General features: G+C 43.2%; 1 protein-coding gene across 2 annotated transcripts in view; it reads right to left on the bottom strand.

Annotated features, from left to right (window-relative positions):
- Positions 1-13,222, bottom strand: part of LOC124136319 (Fanconi anemia group D2 protein-like) — a 54,495-nt gene that overhangs the window by 19,135 nt on the left and 22,138 nt on the right. For both annotated transcript variants that reach the window (XM_046502211.2, XM_048401441.1), the window contains exons 24-29: positions 6,819-6,919; positions 4,562-4,677; positions 1,956-2,064; positions 1,360-1,477; positions 665-731; positions 99-196 (exon numbers count right to left, since the gene is read on the bottom strand). In XM_046502211.2, coding sequence (XP_046358167.2) covers positions 99-196; positions 665-731; positions 1,360-1,477; positions 1,956-2,064; positions 4,562-4,677; positions 6,819-6,919 — 609 coding nt within the window. The remainder of the gene's footprint in view (positions 1-98; positions 197-664; positions 732-1,359; positions 1,478-1,955; positions 2,065-4,561; positions 4,678-6,818; positions 6,920-13,222) is intronic.

The following is a 13,222-nucleotide window of genomic DNA, read 5'->3' as shown; positions in this document are numbered from 1 at the left end:
ACCTGAAGTACTGTGTGTAGGTGGACAGACTGACCTGAAGTACTGTGTGTAGGTGGACAGACTGACCTGAAGTACTGTGTGTAGGTGGACAGACTGACCTGAAGTACTGTGTGTAGGTGGACAGACTGACCATCTTCTCCTCCTTGTCCCCCTCCTTCAGCTGGGTCCCCCCTGACTGGCTTGGCTTCTGGGTCTCCTGGAAACAAAGAGTCAGCTACAGCAGAAGGTCACAACACACTATAACTATACTTTACCATAAAGTACTTTGTTAGTATGGAAACCTCAAGTAGGAATGTCCAAGTGAAGACAAAGACAGGACATCGTCCGAATGCTTGAGTTAACTGGAAAATTGATTGACAAGGTGTCACTATATATCAGGAAATCAGGAAAACAGGTGAAAATGACGAGGTGAAACTGTCTGCATCCAAATCAGTGTCTCCACCCCATGTAGAGTAATCTCAACTATGTGTCACCCAACTTGTTTGTAAACCCACCACTACTAAACATGAGAATGTCCCACATGATTAGTGAGTGAGAAATGGACTTCACAGGTTGTACCCATGTCGGGAATCGAACCCGGGTCTTCGACGTGATGAGCAAACACTATAACCACTAGCCTACCCCACCGCCCCTGATAAGGACGAAGCTACCACAGCAAACTCACAGACTGTGTGGAATCTCGGCTGTTCTCATCCAAGTCGGCTGAAATATTCTCCTTCTCGGACTGTTTCCTGTAACACATCAATGAATACAACTCATTTTGCACAATACAGTGTACAAAGGAAGAAGACTGGACTATTTTCTTTACTGGATCATTGTTCACATGACCAAATAGCAGCATGCAGGATGAATTCGGCCAAGTCTTCCCAGCAGACACGCATCTGAGTGCTGTTCCTATCATGTTCTGCCAAACATTCAGCCTCTAAATTACCTATTCTACCAATGATTATCTCAGCACGGTTAATGAGTGAGTGAGTATTGCTTTACGCTACTTTTAGCAACATTCCAGCAATTTCATGGCATGGACCAGAAAATGGGCTTCGCACACTGTACCCATGTTGGGAATCAAACCCAAATATTCAGCGTGACGTGCAAACCACTAGGCCACCCAACCGCCTCTTCAAAGTTTATGACTATCCAGCCAACATTGCCCTCATCATAATAATCATAATCATCATCATCATAACATGCAAACAAGGATTCAAAGTTCAATTTCTGATACAAATGACAAGCAGAAGCAACACAAAATTTCCTTCATTTTCAAGTAAAATGACCTAAATTTGATCTGTCTCCTACCTAGAGCTACAGACCATTTTGTTCAGTGCTGAGCTGTTTCAGTGACATAAATGCATGTCTTACTTCTTCCCTGGTTTCCTCCCTTTCTTCTTGCCGTCTGCTCCACGAGAACTGCTGGGCTCCACCTGCTGGGTCTCTTCAAGGTCAAAGTTTGCAACTGGAGGTCTGAACCCTGGGGTAACTGTAAATCACATGCAGTATTGAGTATGTTTTTCATTTTTATTCCAAACTAAAGACAAGTGCAGTTGCTTTTCCAGCACAGAAAATTTAGTCTTTAATGCCAATGTCAGGCAAGTGGGAAAAAACACCATATTGGACATTTGTAAATAAAGACCTTCTGTTCTAATATTTAAAGGTATTTTAGCATTGAAATAATGCAATAATGTAAAACTGAGTATTAAAGTTGGTATTGGTCCTGGTAACAGAGACATACAAGTCCCATTTGCAATGCTAAAACATTTCCTTCAATAAAATCTTGAATTGTGAAATTTTAATTTCAATTTGGGAATTATATCAGACATTTGCTGTAGACCTGATGCCGAATATCTGCGTTTGAGAACACCTCGATAAATCTTTTTCAGTTATAAACACAATTTTGTATTCTATCTTTCAATATAGCATATTCACTCTTTGTATGACTTCCACAGAACTGTACGTACCGGCCAGCAATCTCTCCAGGGTGTTCTGCACCTCCGTGATGTTCTGCAGCCTCATGATGACCTTGCCCTTCATCTCCGGCGACGTTTGTGTGGCAAAGCAGTTGGCCAGCTGACATCAAGGAAACAAGCATTCAGGCTGAACACACACATACCTTTACACATAGTTTCACACTGTCTTCAAAAACTTCCAAGCATAACCCTTGTTAATCTTGTCCTACCTTACAGGTGCAGGAATACATCAATCAAAGTACAATGAGGCACAAACACATCTTTGAATAATGAGCACACCATAAATCTACATTGAGTAATCCTAGTGATTTAGTTCTCTGTCAAAGTATAGGAGACACAATGCTGTTTAGTGCTGTTAGATTGTTTCTGAAGATTTCGTGCATTGATGATTTACACGTAATATTATAAGTCCATGTTAGTATACAACTATGATTGTGATGTTCACATTTATTAATTGTGCGGAAAACATGTTTGTTCCGTGATTGACCAGTCTGTGACTGGGTTTAGTATTTACAGCACTTTGTATTGCCTGCTGCCATCATACTTTGCTAGCATATGCTATAACCTGTCATGTTAGACTAGTTAGTTTAGATTAATTAGTTTAGATTAATTAGTTTTCATGATTAGTTCCTCATTGTCGTAATTGGTGGTTCTTGTTTAGTTTATAAGTTCAGCTTAGTTTAAGCCAGTTGAAATGTTGATTCTGATCATAAGTTGTAATCAGCCATACTCCATAAAAGCGTTTATTGCCGAGTTAGTTCTAGTAATAGTTTTTGTTGATTTCAACCCATAATTCAACCCACTAAAAGAGCTTCCATATTACCTCGACTTCCACTATCTCATGAACACAAAACAGCTCAAGTCCCAACCTGACTAATATATATTGTTATATTTTGATGTTTATCATATAAATGGGATTTGTAGCTGTAATAATATTCTGATGGTTGATCTGATAATATATGCTTAAATTCATGCTCATGGTATACAGTAAATGTAATAATGGTTAATTATAGATTCTAATTCAACCTTATTATATTAAGTATTAGGGTATTAATCCTTATCCGTATCGTGGTGGGATCCCCTATAGAACAGACGAAATCCCATGAAACCCCTACAAGTATTTGTTGTCATTCCACATAGACGTGATACCGCTGTTACAAAAGTTATGAGCACTTCCGGTTTTATGACCTTGACCAATCATGACCTGTATATAAAGTTTCATCAAATGCAAATCAAAATTGCTGAGCACCCTTGACCAAAGTCATTTCATGAGTTCATGACCTGCAAAGCGATTTGACACAATCATGACATATGATAAGTGCTGAGTTAGTTCGAATTCATCTTACTCATTGCAAAAACCTTTGATCTTTCCCGCCTCAGAGGACATGCACGCTAAGTTCTGTCAAATTCAAATCATTAATAAAGAAATCCAGCACACAAGTCATTCAATCACAACTATGGTTGTGTTACAAACAACATCTACATATCATCTGTAATAAGCACATAGTTGAGAAAACCAACTGCAGGGGCGGTGGAGCTAAAATCCAACCAATCACATTACACAGCCCCCATTACCCAGCCCCCATTACATTACCCAGCCCCCATTACATTACACAGCCCCCATGACCCAGCCCCCATTACATTACACAGCCCCCATTACCCAGCCCCCATTACATTACCCAGCCCCCATTACATTACCCAGCCCCAAATTACATTACACAGCCCCCATTACACAACCCCCATTACATTACCCAGCCCCCATTACATTACACAGCCCCCATTACATTACCCAGCCCCCATGAGGCAGCCCCCATACGCAGCTCCCATGAGGCAGCCCCCATTACACAGCCCCCATTACGCAGCCCCCATTAGGCAGCCCCCATTACATTACCCAGCCCCCATTACGCAGCCCCCATTACCCAGCCCCCATTACATTACCCAGCCCCCATGAGGCAGCCCCCATTACGCAGCTCCCATGAGGCAGCCCCCATTACACAGCCCCCATTATGCAGCCCTCATTACGCAGCCCCCATTACACAGCCCCCATTACACAGGGTCTGCTTAAAAACAAAGGCTTATTTTGTTTAAAGTGCAGCATCCTTAATGCATGTGACATGTGTATGCAGTGTCTGTGAAACCGTCCTTCCTCAGTACAGGAGATTACAGTGGCCAGAATCTGTGCAATGCTTTCGGTTAACTGTTATAAAAGATGTTAACAGTAACGTTTTTGTTTATATCTTAGATAATGAAATTTAACAATAAACCAAAAAAAGAAAAATGCTGCCTCAAGTTGCCATGTGCAAAAAAAGGTCTGCAAATTGCTAAAGAAATAAACGCTATTCTCAATCAGGATTATGATCAGTTAATAGTTTTTCCCAACAAAATATGCTGTTCAGTTTAATGTCAGTTATGTGATTTATCTCACAAAAATCATTCATTAGGGTAATTTAGGTATTTTATAGGTGGACACAAAGAAACATAATGTTGAGCTGTATCTGAATAATAGAGTTATTATATTTCATGAAATTGAGGCATTAGACAAATCACTATTCAAGTCATTGATATTGCGAAGCTTTGAGACACTGTTCCTGACTCACCTCACGGAACCAGTTCAGGCTGTGGAAGAGTGTGGTGCAGATCACATCCTTTTCCTTGTGGGACAGTGACTCGTACTTCTCATACACCTCCTCCTTGACTGTGTACACAGGGCAGCCTACCACAAACACATGGTTGTCAGTACAGACAGTCAGACAGACACTCGTACTTCTCATACACCTCCTCCTTGACTGTGTACAGAGGGCAGCCTACCACAAACACATGGTTGTCAGTACAGACTACAGTCAGACAGACACTCGTACTTCTCATACACCTCCTCCTTGACTGTGTACCGAGGGCAGCCTACCACAAACACATGGTTGTCAGTACAGACTACAGTCAGACAGACACTCGTACTTCTCATACACCTCCTCCTTGACTGTGTACACAGGGCAGCCTACCACAAACACATGGTTGTCAGTACAGACTACAGTCAGACAGACACTCGTACTTCTCATACACCTCCTCCTTGACTGTGTACCGAGGGCAGCCTACCACAAACACATGGTTGTCAGTACAGACTACAGTCAGACAGACACTCGTACTTCTCATACACCTCCTCCTTGACTGTGTACCGAGGGCAGCCTACCACAAACACATGGTTGTCAGTACAGACTACAGTCAGACAGACACTCGTACTTCTCATACACCTCCTCCTTGACTGTGTACACAGGGCAGCCTACCACAAACACATGGTTGTCAGTACAGACTACAGTCAGACAGACACTCGTACTTCTCATACACCTCCTCCTTGACTGTGTACCGAGGGCAGCCTACCACAAACACATGGTTGTCAGTACAGACTACAGTCAGACAGACACTCGTACTTCTCATACACCTCCTCCTTGACTGTGTACCGAGGGCAGCCTACCACAAACACATGGTTGTCAGTACAGACTACAGTCAGACAGACACTCGTACTTCTCATACACCTCCTCCTTGACTGTGTACACAGGGCAGCCTACCACAAACACATGGTTGTCAGTACAGACTACAGTCAGACAGACACTCGTACTTCTCATACACCTCCTCCTTGACTGTGTACACAGGGCAGCCTACCACAAACACATGGTTGTCAGTACAGACTACAGTCAGACAGACACTCGTACTTCTCATACACCTCCTCCTTGACTGTGTACCGAGGGCAGCCTACCACAAACACATGGTTGTCAGTACAGACTACAGTCAGACAGACACTCGTACTTCTCATACACCTCCTCCTTGACTGTGTACACAGGGCAGCCTACCACAAACACATGGTTGTCAGTACAGACTACAGTCAGACAGACACTCGTACTTCTCATACACCTCCTCCTTGACTGTGTACACAGGGCAGCCTACCACAAACACATGGTTGTCAGTACAGACTACAGTCAGACAGACACTCGTACTTCTCATACACCTCCTCCTTGACTGTGTACACAGGGCAGCCTACCACAAACACATGGTTGTCAGTACAGACTACAGTCAGACAGACACTCGTACTTCTCATACACCTCCTCCTTGACTGTGTACAGAGGGCAGCCTACCACAAACACATGGTTGTCAGTACAGACTACAGTCAGACAGACACTCGTTCTTCTCATACACCTCCTCCTCGACTGTGTACAGAGGGCAGCCTACCACAAACACATGGTTGTCAGTACAGACTACAGCTAATACGTGACACACAGCCAGATGTACAGGAAGGATAAGGATAAAAAGAATTAAAAAATTGTTACAAGCCAATTGGATACTAATTACAAAGGCCAATTGCTTCATTAGCTTTCAGAAACGAGATGAAATACCCTTGATCTCTGTTGATCAAAGGTTTGTGACGGAAGATTTCTATGGCTTCTGAGAGTTTTCTTTTACTAAAGTCCTGGTGTTTGGTTGAGTGGATCTGGACTGTGTCAAACTGAATTCAATTGCTTGGAAATTTTTGCTGGTGGTCTGAGAGGGCCAAGTTGTCGTCTGCTTTGGCTGTTGAAGTTTTATGTTCTTCAATCCGGGTATCTACTGGGCGGGAGGTTTGACCAATGCATGAGGCACCACAGTCCCAAGGAATCTTATAGATCACTCCTTTGGTGGGTTGCTCATCTACATCGAAACGTCACTATGTGCAATAAATCAGAAGTTGTTATCCATAAAGATGTACACTTTGTTCTTTACTCTCCATCTTCTAGATAGTTCATAAGCTAAAGATGCCTTGAGAACTTTTTTATATACAAATTTGCTAATCAGCTTTGTACCACTGACACAATGTAGCTTCCTACTCACCTAGTAATGCATCAATGCCCTCCAGATCACCGCCATTTTGTACCTTTTCACAGATGTGGACCAGCCGGAAGTGTGGAGACAGACATGTGGGGTTCGGCTCTCTGGAATGGGATGTATTCCACAATACACACTCACACACCACATCCAAAAGGATGAATAATCGCAGAATTACTGGGCTGGATTGGAGGCTGATGGTTGAAAGCCTTCCTGATAGAAATCCCAGCCACATCTTAGTGCAAACTGGCTCAACATGTTGCTTTATGAGGTTAAATTGCTCAAATTTAAAGCCAAAACAGAAAACATCAAAATTTAGAAATAAAACATAAGCATTTTAAAATAAACTACACTGAAGTAACCTCCACACAACCTCCACTGAACTCCAAATATCTTGATTGTTGCAAAGATGTATTTCTTAAGGTTAAAATATCATTTTAGTAAAATCTAAATATTTTTTACATTTGTATACTTATCCTGCATTACTCCTTAATGCATTCACTGCTTACTTACGACAACTAGAAGGACAGCGCTGCGAAGGTCCTGGGTGAAGAAATAAAGTTGTTGTTCTCAAGTCCCAATCAGTGGCCTTCCGTCGCTGTCCTGTGACCTTGATGACACCTAAGGTCATCTTCACATCACTGCCTGTCGCCCAAGCTCTTAGAAAAACATACTTTTGAGGTTTCTGAAGCCAAAGTGGGGAGGCAAGTCTAACGACGGGTGGGCCTTAAGCGTAGTAATGCAGGATAAGTATACAAATGTAAAAAATATTTAGATTTTACTAAATTTTTTACTTATACTGCATTACTCCTTAATGCATCTGTATCGGACGGTTTGGAGGTGGGTCAACCTTCAGAATACAGAAACCTCAATAATTCACACCCTGCAATACGACCCCATTTGGTCGATAAACCGTGAAGCGGAACAGTTCAGACAAAAACGCCATTACGGTAGGGTTGTTCAAAAATCAAAAACATTGAACATAGGAATTAAAGAGAAATTCCCTATACACGCTTAGTAATAAAGAAAATAATAGCTATTCAGCTAATTCTTTACTTACTGCGTCATAGAGCCGTCGCTGACAAACAAGATTGTCTAATATTCTTCCACTGGTGGCGACTGAGTGACTGCACATGGGAGTTGACTGGCTCTGTATAGGGCGAGTTCATTATTTGCGTCAGTGGTTGGCAATCTGCAGGATAACAACCAGAGGGCCAAACTTCGAACGTCTTTGACATCCTCGAGAGTCACAACGCGAAGGTTATGACTAACGAAAATATGTGTCGAATCTCCAGAAATATCCTTCCGTGATTGTTCCAAAACCACAATTGCCGTGTTGAGCCCTGGTAAGGCTGACACCTTGAGATCTTGAGGGTAATTCGCTCTCGGCGAGTTCCGTTTGATGATCTCGTAGGCCTGAAGGATTACTGCGCGTAACCATATAGATATGGTGTTTGCGATTATGCGACTAACTTCTGTCGTGGACGAACCACGCCTTGTCTTGGAGCGTCGAATGAAAACTCGAACTGCTCGCACCGAGCCCAGGAGAACTTCACCATGTACGATTCCCACAATAGTCGATATCGGTGGGATGGTGAAGAACGGTCGGGTTGGCCTGGTAGTAGATTTTAGCAATAAAATCCCAGCATAACCCTAGATGTCCTGTTCCGTGCGTCCCATGCTCAAAACGGATCCGGGTTGAGTCGACCACATGTAGTTCGCTCACCCGTACCGCCATTGCTAATGCCAAGAGAAACCATTGTTTCCTTGGTGATGTCCAAGCTCCTCACAGCGATAGCCCGTTCGCGGAGCTCTCTATACTATACCGAGAGTGTAACGAAGGTGTCACGCGCTGGGAAGGAGCTTGAAAATGAGGATGCAATGAGGGGCTCGAAGGGGGCCCTCGCAAACCTCGAAGTACCACGTTCAAGTCCCAATCAGGTGGCTGGAACTTGGCCTTCTGATCCTCAAACCTGAATGAGCATAATATGGCCTGTAGTTCCCTGACCTTAATCACACTGTGATTTTCCGGAAACGGCCAACACTAAGATAATTGCAGCCAATTACGTAGTAATGGTGCTACCTTCCAAGTGTTTTTGGGTACGCAATGTAGGAGGTATTCCTCTAGGAATTGTGACGCAATCGTAGGGTCTTGATTCTTTTCTTCCCTGTAAAAAGTCTCAAGTGATCCCCACTTGTCATCGTCGTCTCTGGGAGAGTAACGATGAACTAAAGCTATAGCTTTGCTGCCCGTGTCGAAATAACCCTTCGCACTTAAACGCCTTTTAAAGACGAACCATGCGTGCAGACGTTGGGTGAGGCAATTTTCTGTTGAGGGTGGATGAGTAGGTTGGACCACTGTGAGAGGGGAAGTGAATCGTTTTAGATTTTTCCGAGCTTGACGAACTACCCTCTCGCCGGTTACCATGGTGCGACCAAAGGAGAGATCGAGATACCTTGTCTCCTTGATCCCCTGTAGCACCTTGGGAAGTTATAGTGGTGGCAGAAGAGTTTTAGTTCTTTGCCCTTCCCAAGTGATACTGAACTCGTCCACCGCCCAAGTCTGCGGATCCGGCAACGGGGAGATATACGTCATGAGTTGGTGGCCTAGGCAAGTAATAAACAAGTCAATGTTTGGTTGCCTGAATTCCTGAAGCAGTAACTGGAATGCTTCTGTGAGAAATTTCCACTCAGTGGGAGCCACCCTGTCTGGACGTGATAAAGTATCGGCCAGTATGTTTCTACATCCGGGGATGTGCTGAACTATGAACCTTAGTCACAGCCGATCCACTAGATGGAAGAAATCTGAATGTCCTTAGAAGTGGAGAGTGGGAGTGTGTTGTTCCCCGATTGCACAGGCACCACACCGCAGTGCTGTTGTCTGTGGATATAGCGAGTCGGGCTAACTGTAGTTGATTCTGCCAATGTGATATAGCCAGAATTAAAGCTTCCAACTCCAAGTTGTTTATGTGCCACTTCCATTGTGTGCCGGGCCATAGCCCTGAGCTTATCTGGTCTTGTAAGTGAAGACTCCACCCCTGAAAGGGGACGTCCACAAACAGGTGTGTATTCGGGGAAAATCCGAATAAACAGACTCCGCAGACATTCAGCGCCACAAATTGAGGCTCTAGCTTAGTTGGTAGAGTGATGGCCTTGAGTGGATCCTGACTCCTGATGTAAGGGTTCAGGAAAAAAATTGAATTGGTCGCTGTTGTAAGCGGCCCATGCTAGTTAACTCCTGTGCCGAGGTGATTAACCCTAGCAACACTTGCCACTGGCGAAGTGTGTGTGGTTGGTGTAGAGTAGATGACAAAAGAAGTAGAAACTTGTGCCATCTGTCCCTCGGTACAGATAGGATATCCTGGTCTGTCTTAACCAGGTCTCCTATGAACTGAAGTCAATAGGAAGGAGAATACTCCCGACTTCGCCTCGTTGATTGTCTATCCCAGTTATTGACATGTGTTGATGATACAGTAGATCGCCCTCCATCTACGACTCGAACCAAGTGTTCGTCACGTGTAGATAGTTATTGGCTTCATTACTCCTGTAAATAGCCATAAGTGTCACTGACATGTCAAATGTGAAATACTACCATTGGTAGTGAACCCCAATGAACTGGACCTGAAAAGTCTACGGTTGGGATGGATAGTCGAGACTGATGAAGAATCAAACGTTCGTTGAACACAGAGATTGTGGATCATTCTCATCTTGTCTGGGTCCTTCATGAGTACCAGGTAGGTGTGAGGATAAAACCCCGGAGTAAAGACTGGGTTGTGAACCCACTCTACAGCTCTTCTTACCAACAGTATGTCTATGTTGGATTTTCCCAATCAAACTGTGGTCAACGGTGGGGTTAACTCTACCCTTATACGGACACCATGATATAGTGCGATAAGTACGAAATCGTCCTTGAGACTTGTCTCTGCCACTCCCTTTCTCAGTAAGGGAATGCTGGTCTTCCCTGAGAAACGCGCGTCTAGGCTTATAATTCCCTGACTTGGACTTTCCAAGCTTTTTGGGAACTTGACGTGCGTGTCTGCGATCTGTTCGTTGAACAGGGGAGTAGATGATCAAGGTTGACGTAATAGACTGCCCTTGAAACCAGCATCTCAGTTGGAAACGCTATAAAGTCTTGTGTGTAACGGTAATCACCGTCAGAACGGTCTCAAGATGAATTTTCCTGTGGTCAAACTGACGCTGTAGGAAAAACACCATAGTTTGGAAGTGATCTAATCAGATAGGGTTATCCTCTAATAGATTCTGATCCACTGCAAACATTGACGATATTGGTCGCTTAAATCACGGAGCAAATGTGAGTTTTGGAGAAGGCTTCCTCCAATGACCTCGTGGTGTCCCTCTTATTTACCCTGTTATCAGGGGAGGGCGTTACTGACACGAGATGGTCTGCTTCCCAATCGGGTATATGTGCTAAGCTGATCATGTGCCGGTTACGTAACCGAGTACACTGTAAGCCTTGGGCTAACGTCATTGTAGAGACCTTGATTGATACGCAGACGCTGCGCTCAGCGCAGGTCTGGAATGTTGGAACAGCGCTAAGCTGATCGTGCGTCACTGGCGTGATAGGAGCGCTTGGGTATCAGTCAGACACTGCGCTCGGCGCAGGTCTATGCTGGATATGTTGGAACAGCGCTAAGCTGATCCTGCGTCACTGGCGTGATATGAGCGCTTGGGTATCAGTCAGACGCTGCGCTCGGCGCAGGTCTATGCTGGATATGTTGGAACAGCGCTAAGCTGATCGTGCGCCGCTTGCGTAATAGAAGTGCTTTGGTTGTAGTCAAGTGCTGCGCTCGGCGCAGATAAATCAGACACAAAGCTCAAAAGTATTGACTGGATCAAGGCTTGTGTCTAATCTACCCCCATCATAGCATCTCGATACGCTGGTGCTGTCGCCGACGTCACAGATTATCATACATGTATCTGGAAGTGTCCGGCGGCTGAAAAAATAGGAGCAGTTACGATACTCACAAAATCCTCCGGTATTGTTGATTTCGGTGGATGGTGTACTTCTGCAATCACAGTCGTCATAATACCTGCCGATAATAACGGTTGGGTGGTAATGACAGAACCATATGTCATTCGCTATTCTGCGATAGTGACATTCCTCTCGTCTCACGACGGAATAACTGCAAAATATGATTGTGAGTAATCTGCTTTTATATAGTAAACTCGTTGGATTAGAGATTTACATAAAAATTACATTTTGAATTTTGGCGAGCACATCTACGTGCATGCCTATGACCGTGGATAAAGAGCTTTGGGCGATTATTCCACGACAATATGTACGCCGAGCAAACATAATTATGTTACGCAATTAAACCATTGAAGAAATGGTACTGGAAGAATGCCGTAGAATTGAACAGTAATCTATCGGCAAAAATACGAATTGCAAGGGTATACAATATTTTTATATACGCAATTCAATGTAAACCAAGGCTATTTACATTTAGAGATTGGAGAGCACATCCGCGCGCAAACCAACCAATCGTGGATGATAATCTTGTAAGGTTTTTTCCACGACAATTAGTAAAATGCTCAAAGGTATGTTACGCAATGAAACCCTTGTTGATGAGATAATACTGGAAGAGTGCCGAAGAATTTGAACACTAATCTATCGGCAAATTTATGAGTTGCAAGGATATACAATATTTTTGTATGCGCAACCCAATGTAAACCAAGGGTATTTATATTTTCATTTAGGGTTTGGAGAGCACATCTGCGCGCAAACCAAACAACGTGGATGATAATCTTTGTAAGATTTTTCCCACGACAATTAATACCACGCTCAATCATAAGTTACACAATTACATATATATATGTATGTATATTCAATGTCTGTACATATAGAGTAGGGAAAGGGCCACCTAAGTTGGATAACTTTTGCCCAATCCCGTTGACCATATATGTCAATAAAATATGTTTAAATTAAACACAATTACGCCATTGTTGATGAGGCGGTACTGGAAGAATGCCATAGAATTGAACAATAATCTATCGGCAAAAACTACGAGTTGCAAGAGTATACAATAGTTCATATACGCAACTCAATGTAAAACCAAAAATACCAACAAAAAACTATTTAATCGCATAAACATAGGTACGCAATAAAAGAATTGTTGATGAAGCGGGACTGGAAGAAAGCCGTAGATTTGATATTAATCTATCGGCAACCATATTTTTAACGAGTTGAAAAAGTATACAATAATTTTAGTATACGCAACTCACTGTTACGCCAAAGCTAGTAATATTTAAGAACATAAGAATATGTTATACATACGTAGCTGAGAATTGTAAACAATATGACTACCTTGGCAGGCAAACGATTGTAACACAATTCAAAATGGCGGCGAACAACAATATTTTGGCGGGAAAAAAAAACAAGTGTCTTTTCA

Source organism: Haliotis rufescens, unplaced genomic scaffold, assembly GCF_023055435.1.
Source record: "Haliotis rufescens isolate VD_foot unplaced genomic scaffold, xgHalRufe1.0.p SCAF_22, whole genome shotgun sequence".
Taxonomy (NCBI): domain Eukaryota; kingdom Metazoa; phylum Mollusca; class Gastropoda; order Lepetellida; family Haliotidae; genus Haliotis; species Haliotis rufescens.
This window is presented reverse-complemented; position numbering and strand designations above follow the sequence as displayed.